Genomic DNA, 14,932 nt, shown 5'->3' on the forward strand with positions numbered 1-14,932 from the left:
TTGGTACTCCAGGGTAGATACATACTTGCAGGGGATGGGTTTCACAAAGAGTGAGGCAGATCCGAACCTTTACTTTATTGTGATTGGTGATGAGCCTCTCATTCTGGTGCTGTATGTGGATGACTTGGTCATTACAAGTGCAGAGAAACTCATAGAGCACTGCAAGAGAGATCTTGCGGCAGAGTTTGAGATGAAGAACATCGGCTTGATGCATTACTTTTTGGGTTTGGAGGTGTGGCAGGAGGAGGGGCATTTCTTTCTGGGGCAGGGGAAGTATATTGTGGACATCCTTGGCAGATTCCACATGGAGGATTGTAAACCCATTTCGACACCGATGATTACCAACTGGAAGAAGCTTCATGCTTCGGATTCCGAGTTGGTGGATCCCACATTGTACAGGCAATTGATTGGTTCCTTGATGTATTTGGTCAACACTAGACCAGATATTTGTTTTGCAGTCAACACGATGAGTCAGTTTATGTGTGAGCCTAGGAAGGTTCACTGGGTAGCTGCAAAACACATTTTGCGGTACTTGCAGGGGACAATGGATTATGGTCTGGACTACAGGTAGGGGGATGGAGTGAGATTGGCAGGTTATACTGATTCTGATTGGGCAGGTTGTGCTTCTGATAGGAAGAGCACTTCAGGGTGCTTTTTTGGGTTGGGTTCAGCAGTAGTGTCATGGTTCAGCTGGAAGCAGCAGTCAGTAGCATTGAGTTCAGCGGAAGCAGAGTATATGGCAGCCAGTCTAGCTAGTTGTGAGGCCATCTGGCTTTGCAAGATGTTGTTTGGCTTATTTGGTCAGCCGTTGAGACCTTCAGTGATTTACTGTGATAATTAGAGTTGCATTAAACCCACGGAGAATCCAGTATTCCATGACAGGTCAAATCATATCGGGATCAAATATCATTTCATGAGAGACTGTGTTCAGAAGGGCGCTGTGAAGCTTGAGTATATTCCCACTGATGAGCAGGTTGCAGATATTCTTACCAAAGCCTTACCACAGGGCAAGCATGACTACTTCAGAGGCAAGATGGGTGTGGTGAGGAACACCTTCCTCGGTAAGAGGGAGTGTTGAAATTTGGTATCGGAGGACAGGTGGTTCCATAAGGCTTTGATCTTTGGCCTAGGGAAAAGTGTCCAAAAGAATTTAATTTTTCTCCTAAAGTGACTTTATAATTTTTATAAAGTCAAATCTAATTTAAAAGTGACTTTAAGTGATAAAGTTACTGAAGTCTAATTTTAAAGTGACTTTAATAAAGTGAATGTAAAATTAGAAAGGAAAAATGACTTTGGAAATAAATCACTAAGTGGGTCTTTATTAAAGTGGGGTGAATTAAAAAATAGAAAGTGAGATTTAAATGAGCATTTAATCTCAACCCTAGATCTCAATCTATTTTAGCCATTTGATTAGGGATCACCCAAAAGTCACTTAGGGTTAGATTAAAGGAGGAAAAGGTCATTCATTCTTTCATGAGCAGATTGGGAGAAGGAGAGCAAGAGAGCAAGGGAGATTTCTGGACAGGGAGGAGAAGGAGGCAGCAGCTTGGCACACATTCCAAGGCAGTATTTCAGCAAGTCCGTACAGTTGAGTTAGCATACAGTGAAATGCAGATTTTTGGGCACGATTTTCAAGGAAGCCATACAACAGTTTGCACAGAAATCGAGGAGCAGAAATCTGAGTTTTCTGGCACGATTTTCAAGGAGGCTGTACAACAGATTTTGAAGGAGGCCGTACAACAGTTTTCGGCACAGAAATCGAGAAAATCGTACAGCAGAATTTCTGGTAGCTTGCACGATTTTCTAGGCAAGCCGTACAACAAAATTTAAGGCTGAAAATTGGCACAGAAATCGAGGAGGACGTACAACATTTATTGCTGTTCAGATTTTGCTGTTTGCAAGTTTTTCCAGTTGGCTGAGGCACGGAAAACGAGATAAGTTGTAAAAGTTTACTTGCTGATTTTTGCTGAATATTTCTCACCGTCAAAAGCATTTTTTCAGAAATAAGAAGGAGCTCTCGAACTGGTTTTCCCCAAGAGTTGTAGAGGGTTTTTCCAGGGTCACCTTGACAAAAAATTACTATGTTTAAATGTGTTAAATGGCTATTTGTACTTGCTGATTTTTTATTTCTACACATAGTTTTAAAAACCGGCCACAAAAACCGGTAACCGGTGTAACCGGCCGGTTGGAGGCCTGGCCGGTCCGAACCGGCCTATCTAACCCGGTTTATACCCTTGTGTGCCCAAAAAACGGCCCTAACCGGTAAAAACCGACCGGTTTAGGGCGGAATCGGCCGGTTTATAGCAAACCGGCCGGTTCCGTCCTAAACCGGCTGGTTTATGGACAGCCCGCCGGTTAAAACAAAAAGCGCAGTGGTTTTTGGTTTTAGGGGTGGTTTAGGGGTTTTGGGGCGCAGGGAAAGGTATTTTCGCTCCAAAAACACCCTCACACTTGCTATAAGAGACCCCTCTCACTCTCATTTGTCTCACACAACTGATTTGGAGTGTTTGTGAGTGTTTGTGAGTTTGTTTGTGAGCTTGGAGAGTGTGGAGTTTTTGCTGAAGTAGTCATCTTGGAGTTGGAGTTGGAGCTATTTTGGAGATAGTGTGTAGCTGTCAGTGGAGTTGCCATCTTCAAGAGGAGGCTAAGGGAGCTAGTTTGCATTTCCAGGTAAGGATTTGCACTTGATAATTCCTCATTTGAGTCTGTTGTCCATGAATTTTTTTTTAATGTGTTATACTTATAAACTTCTCACTTCTATGATCTATCATGTATGCTATTAACTCTCTAGCTCTATGCTATCAAATTTTGTAGCTTGAGCCTTGCATGTGCATTTGTTTTCCTACATTTATCTTTGGTTTTCCATTTTGTTTAGCTGCAATTTTTTTTTAAATGGCAGATTTCTTTGCAAATTGTTATTATTTCAAGCAAACATGGCTCCAAAAGGAAAGGACAGTGCATGGGTTCATTGTGATGTAATTGAGGGAAAAATGATATGCAAATTATGCCATAAATCTATTGGAGGTGGGGGTATTCTTAGGTTGAAACAACACTTGGCTGGGGTAAGAGGCCAAGTAAAGCCATGTGATGCACCAAAAGAACTGTTAGGTCCTATTAGGGCAGAATACATTGCCAAGCTTGAAAAACTTTATGAGGATAAGGCTAGGGAGAAGGCCATCCAAGATGAAATTGCAAGGAAGAGGGAATTAATGGAAGCCATGAATCTTATGAAAGATAGTGGGTATGATGATTATGAGATTCAAGACTCCACTTCTATCCCTTCCACCAATGACCCCTTTCACTATGTTCATCCTTCTGTTGGAGTTGGCCAACCATCAAAAGGAACAAAGAGACCAAACATCCAAAGTTATTTCTCATCTTCTGCCAACATTGCCTCTTCTAAATCTAATCCCACTTCCTCCCAGCCAAGTTCTCAACCCACTTTGGATCAACATTGGAAAAAACAATGCAAAGAAACTTCTCACCAATACATTGCTAGATGGTGGTATGATTCAGATATCCCATTTAATGCTGCTCGCTCACCTTATTACCAAGCTATGTGGGACTCTGTTACAGCTGCAGGAAAGGGCTTCAAAGGCCCTAGTATGCATGACTTGAGGGGAGCTCTTTTGCAAAAAGAGATATCTTCCATTGATGAGTATTTGGTTGAATTTAAAGAGTCATGGCTGAAAACAGGTTGTTCCATTATGTCAGATGGATGGACCGATGGAAAGAACCGCACTATCATTAATTTCCTTGTTTCTTGCCCTCAAGGAACCATGTTTTTGAAATCAGTTGATGCATCTGATAGGGTAAAGGATGCAAGCCTTCTATTTGAGCTTTTGGATAACATTATTCAGGAAGTTGGGGAGCATCATGTTGTGCAGGTCATCACTGATAATGCCTCAAACTATGTTCTTGCTGGAAAGATGCTTGAGGCCAAATATAAGACCATATTTTGGACTCCATGTGCTGCACATTGCATAGACCTCATGCTTGAGGATATAGGCAAGGTGGAGTGGGTAAAAAACACTGTAGAGCATGCCAAGTGCATTACAAAATACATTTACAACCACTCATGGGTATTGAGCCTAATGAGGAAACACACTGGAGGCAAAGAGCTTGTTAGGCCTGCAATTACGAGATTTGCAACTCACTTCCTCACGTTGCAATGTCTCAATGGTCAACATAGAAACTTGCAGAAAATGTTTTCCTCTGAAGAATGGTCTGAATCTCGGTGGGCTCGTAGACCAGATGGAAAAGACACCAAAAAGAAAGTGTTAGACACTTATTTTTGGAAAAGGTCTGTAGAGCTTGTGAAAATTACAGAGCCCCTTGTTAAGGTGCTAAGGTTGGTGGATGGGGAAAGATTGGCCATGGGCTACATTTATGAAGCTATGGATCAGGCAAAGGAGCAGATACGGGCAACTTACAATGACAGGTTAGCTAAATATGGCCGTATATGGGAGATCATTGATAACAGATGGAACAATCAACTCCATCGTCCTATACATGCAGCCGGGTATTTTTTGAACCCAAGGTATCACTATAAAAATCGGCTAGGAGATCAGCATGATGGGGAGGTCAGAGCTGGATTGATTGATTGCTTGGAGTGCATGGTCCCTAACCATGTAGACCAGTTGGTAATACATAGACAGCTTACTATTTTCAATCAAGCAAGTGGTACTTTTGGCAAAAACTTGGCAAAGATGGCAAGAGATGTGGACCAACCAGGTAAGCAATTCCAATTTCCATTTTGTTTTTCATTTCAAGTTAAAATTGTTTACGTTCTTTACAATTCAAATTATAAACTAAGTTACTAATTATTGTCTTTTTCTTTGTAGCACATTGGTGGGAGTCATTTGGTGGCCAGTGTCCTCAATTGCAAAGGTTTGCAATTAGAGTCCTCAGTCAAACTTGCAGTGCTTCAGGTTGTGAGCGCAATTGGTCTGTTTTTGAGCGCATACACACGAAGAAGAGAAACCGTTTGGAACAAAAACGGTTAAATGATCTTGTTTTTGTGCAATACAACCTTCGACTGAGGAGGAACCAAATGATGAGCAAATCACCTGATCTAGATCCCATTGTGTTGGACGATATTGATCCAACATCAGAATGGGTGGAGGAGACTGAAGATCCTGTGTTTGAAGCTGATTTTGATATCGACATGGCTTTAGCGGAGGATGAGGCAGATTATGTGGCGGCATCAGAACCAGGATCAGTAGCGGCATCAAGGAAAGGCAAGGAACCAATGGAAGGCACTAGTCGTGCAGGTCGACAAACTCGTGCTTCCATTAGGTCCACTTCTATTGTCGTTGGTGGCATTGATACTGATGTTGCAGATGAGGCAGAGGCATCCTCAGACTCTGAACCAGATGATGTCTATGTAGCTCTTGATGATGATCCTGTGTCTAGTAGTGGTGATGGACTTGATGATTGATCATGTGTACACTGTAGACTTGTAGTAGGCCAATGGCCTCATAGCTTGCAGCATTGTTTTTGGACTTTATAGGCCATTTAGAGCCTTATTTCTTATGTATTTTGCTATTTTGTTGATGATATGTATTGCACTCGGTGCCATTTTGATATATTCACCTTTGCATGGTATATAAATGAGCAAACTTTGCATATTTTGTCTCTATTGGCTTGGAATCATGGTTTTACATCTTAAAAATAGTTTTGTTTCATTAAAAATTAATTATTTAATGTATTTTTTAAAAACCGGTTCGTTTAGACCAAACCAGTCCCGGTTAGACCGGTTCCGGTCGGTAAACCGGTTCATTAGGTGGACCGGTCCGGTCACCGGTTCGGTTTTAAAAACACTGTTTCTACATTTTCCAGCATTCTATAAAATTTCCAGAATTTGTGTTTTCAGCAAAATTTATTTTTCAGTTGTTGAATGTATGGATATGCGAAAGGGCATTTAACTATTTTGGAGAAATAAGGTGAAACTGAAAACCGGGGTGGGAAATGAATTTTTTTTACAATATATCAAATTAGCAAAAAGATCCCAATTGCTGCCCTCACCCTTCTATTTATAATTGTTGCCTTCCCTTTCCTTGTGTGTCCCTCCAAATATTTCGACGTCCCTTCACTAATTCGAATTTTCCTCCAAGTGGTGCATATTCCTTGAGGGTGGCCCCCACATTCCACCAACTCCATAATTTTCCTTGTTTTCTAGAGTGGGGCCTTCTCTTTACCCAAAAATCAAATATTCCTTTGATTTCTCCATTCTCATAAGTTGTGGGCCCAAATATTTCCCCAATTGCCAAAATTACAAAAACGGAAATTCTTCTTAACACAATCAATTAATTTGGGGACATTACATTTTGTAAGCCTCCATACACAAAGTCCCTTTTAATTTTTGAATATTTCAATGTCTGTTCAGAGGTTAAGATTTTTACAGGTTGGACCCTCTCCATTGTTGAGAAATCTAGGGCATAGCAATTAGGTGATTTCTCTATGATAGATAATTGCTTGTGAGTGTTTTTTACTTCTTAGATTATGATCTTCTTTTACTTATGTTATTATAGTGTTCTTCTTCATCAAACAATTACCAATGCATAAACCCTAAAGAGACAAGAGACATAGAATATAGGTGATCAGCCAGGGCCAAAACCTCTCCCTCTTGAGAGGAAAACCTGAACAAATTCTTCTTCTTATAGAGACTTCAATTGATGAATACCAAGACCAGGACCCTTGACCTATTTGCCTCTCCAAGACCAAGTCACAAAGCTTCCTTGATAAGATCTTTCTTCCTTGAGTCAACTATAGTCAACTCTTTTGCTTCTTCCTCCTTCTTGGCTACCCTTCAGAACTTTGGTCCCTTGAACAGATCTGAAACTTTTCGGCCCTAATTCAGAGAGCCCTAGATTCGGTCCTTGAGCAATTCTGACCTTCAGCCATCTTTGCTGGAGACAGAGAGACTCACCTTCCTTAACTCGGCTAGAGGATCTATTAGGCTTCCTTCAAATCTGCCTTCTTCATGATGACTGTAATACCTGAAGTATCTCAGCTCTTTCTGCAACCGAGGGTTCTGAAATCTCGCATGTGTGAATTGTCTATTACCCAAAAACAGTCCCAAAACACTTCACTTTTTCTTGCCTTCTCTTCGTTGGTTATATGGCTCCTTCTCTAATGATTTCCACACTTCTCCTTATTTCAGACTTTGACCATAATTCTTGCTTCTGAAATGAGGCCGACCTGCATATTTATAGTGGTTGCCCATGAAAATAAGCCGACATCAGTTGAAAGTGAGCCAACATGTTTTTTGGTGAAATTCCATTATTCCATCTTGAAGCCGACTTGAAGGAGATGCTTTAGCTTGGTCTTGGAGGGCCTTTTATTTATTTATTTTTTTCGTATAGTGTGGTTCACGAACACCCTGGTCAGTGAGTGGTCGCTACGTCCACGAAAAAATCTGGGCTAATTGCCCCTCGGCCTACTGGCAAGACCTAACCCCAAGGGCTTCGGGTAGAATCGACCCTGTGACCTCCCAATGGCGAGGCACAGTTTTGACCAACTGAGCTAACCGTTGGGGCTTTGGAGGGCCTTTTTGTTATTTTAATGACTCATACAAATATGTAACATGCCCAAGAAAGGTCCTTCATACATGATTTGACTCAATTTGACTTTATGACCAATCCTAAGGGCTCACGATGGGAGCCTTACCTAAAAATAAAATTTCTTATTCATGAAACCCATTAGACAAGTATTATAATAATAATTTTATTTTTCTTCTTTGCATCAATTACCAAAAATCATAATTACACGTCATTATGAAGACCGAACCTAGTTACACTTTTCAACATCCATTGTACAACTTACGGTATTGTTTGATCTTGGTACTACTTCCCAAAGGCGTGTTTCAGCTGATTTCAAATATTTATCTGGTATCATAAATTTGAGAAACTATTATGTTGGTGCTTCTTTCTGACAAGACCTTATCCTGTATGCTTATGCACAAAAAGTTAAAAACTGAAACATGTTTTCTGTAAATCTGCACACTGTCAATAGAATATGTGTGTGCTTCCCAAACAATTTCATGTCTGTAGCTCAATTGTAAAGCTATCTAGATGAATGACTGGGCAGGTTTGCATTCATTAGTTATAGTTTTAAATAGGGTTTTTTCATTGGTGGTCATTTTTCTTTCCTTAGTGTGGGTTTACATTGTTTCCTTTTTCATTTCTAACTTCTCATGATCTACGAATTCAGGTTTCATTGAACTCAGTGACATCAATAATCGATGGTTTGAAGAAACTATATATAGAGAAGCTAAAACCGTTGGAAGTTACTTACCGATTCAACGATTTCTGCTCACCCACTCTGGTACACATTTGTGCTCTGAATATTGAGATGTGGTGATTGAAACTGGATAGCATATTATGTGAACAACAGACATGATCCTGCTTCACTTGTCATTCATAATTGTTATTTTTCTTAGTACTTCAAAATTAGCATGAAATTGGAGAAATTTATATTATTTGTTCCATGGAAGAGGGGTGTCCAATCCCTGTCAATCGGTGATATAGCAGGGGATTAATAATTCTTGCTGTTGGTTAATTTTTTTGGCATTACAGACCAGCAGTGACTTTGATGCCAAGCCAATGGTTATGCTTTTAGGCCAGTATTCTACTGGAAAGACAACATTCATCAAACACTTACTAAGAGCAAGTTATCCAGGTACAATACTAAATCCCTAATTGGCCTTAATAATTTATTTGTTCATTGGATTTGATATTAGCGCTAGCATAGAATTAAGTAATAGTATTTGTTACCTTATTGGTGCAGGGGCTCACATTGGACCAGAGCCAACTACAGATCGCTTTGTTGTTGTGATGGTATGGTGGCCATTGTTTGATTTTTTATTATCATGTCTGATTAAATATAAGATATTTATTAACAGCAAGAAACCTGTTCACAATATGAACTGTATGTGGGTGTGGATTGCAAATATTCACATGATTAAAAATGTAACTAGTATTTAATCACTGTGGTTTGGAAGCCAATTTTTCAGGTTTATGTGTGTGTGGATGTGGATTGCTTAAATGCACGTGATTAACAATGCTAATGTCACTGTCATCTAACCACTAAGGTCCGGAAGTCAATTTTAAAGTTTTTAATGATTGCATACTGTAGCTTATTATTTGTTGATTTGTCAACTTAGTTTGGTTTGGTTGTCTCCAGTGTCTTTATTATTCTAACGCTACCACACATAGCGGTACTTAACAATACTAATGTCACTGTCATCTAACCACTAAGGTCCGGAAGTCAATTTTAAAGTTTTTAATGATTGCATACTGTAGCTTATTATTTGTTGATTTGTCAACTTAGTTTGGTTTGGTTGTCTCCAGTGTCTTTATTATTCTAACGCTACCACACATAGCGGTACTGAAACAAAATGTAATGGAAATCATATAAGGCTGATAGGCAAGGCATTTCTACATGACATGCTATTGTAAATTTTTTGAATGTGAGATCATGCTGGGATCTGAGTGTTACCTCTGAAACAGTGGCCATTCTGCTTTGAGCATTGGTCCAGACTCCAAAGCTTTTAAAACAGAGTGCCATTCAGTAACTCTTGTACGATTAATATGCATAATAGTCTGGTTGACAGATGGTATCATGATGACAATATGCCTTATTGTTGCTTCTGTCCCATAGAAGACTGAAAGATATCAAGTACCATAATGAGGTTGAACTGAGCTTGTAAATGAGGATTGGCTGGTTTTTTTTTTTTTTTTTTTTTTTAAATATTTATTTTCTATAAGGGTGAATTGCTGTTCTTTTTTTTGTAACCACCCTTGTGTTTGTTCTATGGATTGTGTACTTATTCATAAAGAGTACCTGTATTCAGGGACTCTTAGTATATATGAATTTTTCTTTCAATAATAATCCTGTTTTCCTCTCACCATATTACTTTCTATGTCAGTTGTAACTGGCTTCAAACTCAAGAGCCAACTTACCTTTTTATTTATTTGTCGACATGAATAGAATTTCATTCTGCTAGAATATTGGTTCTTTATGTTTCTCCCAAGGATGCAGCATATGCTGGACTTTTTGTTTTGGTACAAATCAATGAAGTATCCTGCTCTGAAAAAGCTGTTTACTTTGTAAATGTGAAATGTCATTAATTTATAAAATTCAAGTATGGGAGTTATAGCATTTGACATCATTTTAACCTAAATAGTGAAAACTGTGTCCATGTCTTCAAGAAGATCAATGCTATCAAAACTCAACTGTTCAATGTTTTACAGTGCCTTTCTCTCCACCTTTTTTTTTCCTCTGGAAAAAATGGCAATTTCTATTTGAGATGAAATGAAATGACATTGTGCAGGTTCTTATACCTTTCAAGTGGATTCTGTAGATCTCTTCTACCATCATCAAAATAAGGCTTACGACCACTCTTGATGATACCCTATAATACACAAGAAATTTTCTTCAAAAGAAACAATAACTGTTCAAGAAAGGCACTTATCTCTATCTGGATTTCTAATGATACTCTACAAATTTTGTAGAGTATCATGATACCTTCATTACAAACGAAAAGATCCTATTCAGAAGCTGTTATATCTTCTTTTTTTATATGGTGGTTCACGGACCAACGTTGCACAAAGCGGGGACGTTTTTTGGAAGCGGGGACGCGGAAGCGCCATTTCCCAAAAATCTAGGAAGCGAAGCATTTTGGAAGCGTCTACTATATATATAATTTTTCTTTTATATTTTTTTTGCATTTATATTAAAAAACATCCAAAATACCAAATTAGTTGTAGAAGATATTGAAGCATGCATATTTGTACATAAATCTAGATAGATATGACATCCATTGTACATTAATGATTAATTATTTGAGCATCAACCATTTAGATGCATCAACCATCTAGAATCTAGATTCTTCTCCTCTTGTCTAGCCTTTGCATCTACCTCGATTGTCTAGGGATATTAGTCAACATTGCCCAATTTTGATCAAACTATCTAATCCAAGACTTAAAATATGGTAGAAAAAGCTTAACATGCTTGATTGATGATTTTGACATGATTGAAAAGTAATTTTTTGCTAAGGGCATGACAAGGGAGTTCAACAATTAACACCACCAACACTAGGGTACATAGAGGGCTTGGTGCTCTTGATTAAATGCTAATCACATACTTGTTATCACCCCAAGAAACTCTCCTAGGTTGTATATCAGAGATGCTAGGGAACATTACAAACTCAACATAAAATGTTGGAAAATGGTGGATGAATGAAAGAAATGCTACATATTCAAGCCAAATAACCACTTCTACTATGCTTAACCCCAGACATGGGTGAACATCCCCAGACTACAAGGCTTTAGACCACCAATTACTCACAGTTTTAAAGAAAAAGTGATGATGGAGAATACTAATCACACCAGCAGATGCACAGGACCCTGTGATGGCCAGCTGCAATCAGTTAAAAGGTCTGTAAATCTATTTCTTAATGCACAGACAGGATGACAGCTCTCTGGCATTAAAACAACAGAAACTTGCATACAAATTCAATGATACAGCTAAATTCTAACACAGAGGTGGGATGACAGCCCCTCTAATGCTAAACATCAACAACACAGGAAATAATGCATAACAGGCACAGCCTGGAACAAAGAGGAAGAAGTGGAAAGAGAGCAATCAACAACAAAAGAAGCTTGTATTAGCTGGAAATGAAGACCAGAAGCTGCAGGTTACACAGTAGTTACAGTCTCCAGAAGTTGAAGCTTACACCAAAATAACACTCATCAACCTATTACATCATGTTTCTGGGTATATATAGAATCTGTTTACAAAAATTGCTCTGCTGCTAAGCGTGGAGGGGTCATAATGGACCACCAACCACATTTACATTCAGATATGGGTTTCTGATACAGTTTGATTGTTTTAATGGACAAAATAACATTTACTGGTACTTTGCTGTCCTTCCTGAATAGGTGAAGTATGATTTGAATGCATTTCCATAACTGCTGCAGTCATTGAGTTGCTCGAGGATTGTCCTTCTTGTCCTTGACCGTGCTGTTCTTTAAATGTGGTAGCTGATGATTAAATGTGCAGATTGCCGGATCATCTCTTCCTTCTTTGCGCGTGCAAAACAGGCTCAAAACATGGAAAATGCATGAAAATGGACGATGGCCTGCAAATGAATATTGACCGTTGGATCTGCCAAATAGACGGTGGAGATTAGATCGGAGGGCGCTATCGGGGAAGACGGGCGGAGACAGATCTAGGCCGTCAGATCGCAGCGGGAAAGGTCGGACGGCTATCAGGAGCGGGAGTTGCACACAAGTTAACGAGCGGGGGACCATACCGGAAGGGCGGTAAGCGGTTTCCCCGCACCGCTTTTGGCGCTCGACGGTATCCATATGAGGGCGAGCAATCCAACGAAAATGCGACATGTGGCAGGCGGGAAACCGCCTCCCCACGGGCTATCGGTCGTGCGATTTACATGAGCGGGGGCTGCGTACACCGTCAGATCGCAAGGCGGAAGATCGGACGGCTGCGGGTAAATGCATACGTTTCGGGGTGATGTGACAGGCGAGGGGCGGGCCCGGGCTTTATTAAAGCTTAGGGTTATAAACTTTATTATATGCGCGGGGTTATGTCACTAAGGCTTAAGTTTAGCTTTGCGCCCGGGAATAAATGAAGAATAGGTTTAAACGGGATTTAAATGGGGTTTAATAGGTTTTAAACAAAAAGAAGCCCGGGAGCCCGAAAAAGGGTTTAGGCGGTGTTTACAAAAGACTATAGAGAGACATGAAAATAATGGGTTAGGGGAGAAATAGGAGAATGGAAGAGGAGGTGGAAACGGAGGTGTGGGAGTTATAAGGAGAAAAGGGAAAATGAAGGAGAAAGCATGAAAATCCGCTGCCAGCCTTATACAACCAAACCAACACTGTTCAGCATCTATTTTGATCCATCAACTGCTGAAGAACATAACAGAGCTAACATTGGATCCTTCTGGGGATGAAATCCTCCCTATGAGGTCTCAAGAACCTGCAGATCAATGCCTTTCCAGCTGCAGACAAATTAACCAAAATTCCTAGTGTTCCATTGGGCATGGAGTCTACTGCATCTATACTAAAACTAATAAAAACAAAATATTTACAACTCTTAAGGCCAAAGACCTTAAACAACATAAACTTTCAAAAACCGCCAATTAATTGGGCCATCAAAAATTGCTTCTCCCCCCATACTTTTCAGTATGAAAGTGTTGTTCCCTTGAACCTGTGAAATGATGAAAGGCCCTGTCCAGAAAGCATCAAATTTCTCATGATTGCCTTTCTTCTCTTTTAGTGCATCCCATTTCAAAACCAAGTCACCAATCTAAAAATTATCTGTTTTTGCCTTTTTGTCAAAGGCTTCCTTGACCTTTCTTTGATGTGCTGCAGCCTTTTCAACCAGCTGTTCTCTAATATGATGTAACTCTGCCAATTCGGTGATTCTCTTTGCCATTTCTTCTTCCTCATTCTGCTCTTCTTGAAGGAATTTTGCCACAGGGAGAGTTAGCTGAATTGGGAATACAACTTCAGTGCCATACACCAGCTTGAAAGGAGAATTGCCTGTGGATTTTTTAATGGTCACCCTGTCAGCCCACAATGCATACTTGAGCTTCGAATCCCAATTCTTTTTATTGTCCTCTAATGGTTTTTTGATTATCCTGATAAAAATTTTATTAGAGGATTCTGCCAGACCATTTCCTTGAGGATAATATGAGGTGGAATGAACAAGTTTAATACCCATTGAATCACACGTTTCCACTAGCTCTTTTGCCCTAAAGGCTGCTGCATTATCTGCTATCAGTTTATGTGGACAACCAAATTTGTTGAAGATATTTTCAATTAAAAACTTCATGACCACATTATGATCATCCTTCCTTGTAGGGACTGCTTCAATCCACTTAGTGAAATAGTCAGTGGCTACTAATATCCACCTGTGCTGGCCACTGGAATGTGGATTGATTTCTCCAATAAAATCCAAGCCCCACTGTTGAAAAGGTCTTTTTGCAATTATTGGTTTTAGGGGCAAGGATTTCAACTGTTGTTTTCTTTCAAATCTTTGGCACCTGTCACAAGATTTAACAAAAGAAAATACATTAGAAAATAAAGTGGGCCAATAGTACACAGCTCTGAGAATTTTATGGGCTGTAGTCTTCCAATAATGGTGCCCTCCACACATGCTGTTATGAAACTACTGCATAACTTCTTTTGATTGTTCTTTGTCCAGACACCTTAAAAATATTCCAGATGGATTCCTCAAGTAGAGCAGATTTTTATTGATGCAATACTTTGCTGCCCTAAGTTTCAAAGTTCTGGATTGACTTTGAGTAAGTTCTGAAGGGATTTCTAGCTTTAGCAAGAAATTAATTATTTCAGCATACCAGTTACAAGAAGCTAGGTTCTCGGCCACTCACTGCTTTTTCTCTGTTTCAGCTATTTTTTCCTCTTCATCTGTTTGACTGATTTCTGCAATTGTGCATAGGAAATCAATATCTAAAGACCTGCAATTTTCCTCAGCCAATAACTTAGCAAGCCCCTGACCTCTGACCAGCTTGGTGGGCCTCAGCTCTATATTAAATTCTATCATTTTTGCAATCCATTTCGCCCTTCTTCCATCAACATCAGGTTGTGTCAAGACATCTTTTATTGCAGCAGAAGGCACATATGCAATTATTTTTGAATGCAAGATATAAACTCTGAAAGCCTTTAAGGATTTAATAAGAGCATATGCCTGTTTTTCTAAAATATCATACCTTAGTTTAGCATCCCTCAAGTTCTTGCTGAAAAATGCCACTGGATGTTCTGAACCTTCTTCATCTTGCTGCCATAAAACTGCTGCAATGGTGTCTTCAGAGGCAAAAGAAAATATGTGGAACTCCTTGCTGTAATCTAGACTTATTAATGTGGGAGCCTCCATAATAGCT

General features: G+C 39.5%; 1 protein-coding gene across 3 annotated transcripts in view; it reads left to right on the top strand.

Annotated features, from left to right (window-relative positions):
• The window catches only part of LOC149222608 (EH domain-containing protein 1-like), a 232,063-nt gene that overhangs the window by 98,842 nt on the left and 118,289 nt on the right, over positions 1-14,932 (top strand). For all 3 annotated transcript variants that reach the window (XM_089385522.1, XM_089385521.1, XM_089385523.1), the window contains exons 8-10: positions 8,215-8,328; positions 8,580-8,682; positions 8,791-8,840. In XM_089385522.1, the coding sequence (XP_089241648.1) occupies positions 8,215-8,328; positions 8,580-8,682; positions 8,791-8,840 (267 nt within the window). The remainder of the gene's footprint in view (positions 1-8,214; positions 8,329-8,579; positions 8,683-8,790; positions 8,841-14,932) is intronic.

Source organism: Pinus tabuliformis, chromosome Q (assembly GCF_031772625.1).
Source record: "Pinus tabuliformis cultivar Carrire ecotype Pingquan chromosome Q, CPIR1, whole genome shotgun sequence".
NCBI classification, from domain to species: domain Eukaryota; kingdom Viridiplantae; phylum Streptophyta; class Pinopsida; order Pinales; family Pinaceae; genus Pinus; species Pinus tabuliformis.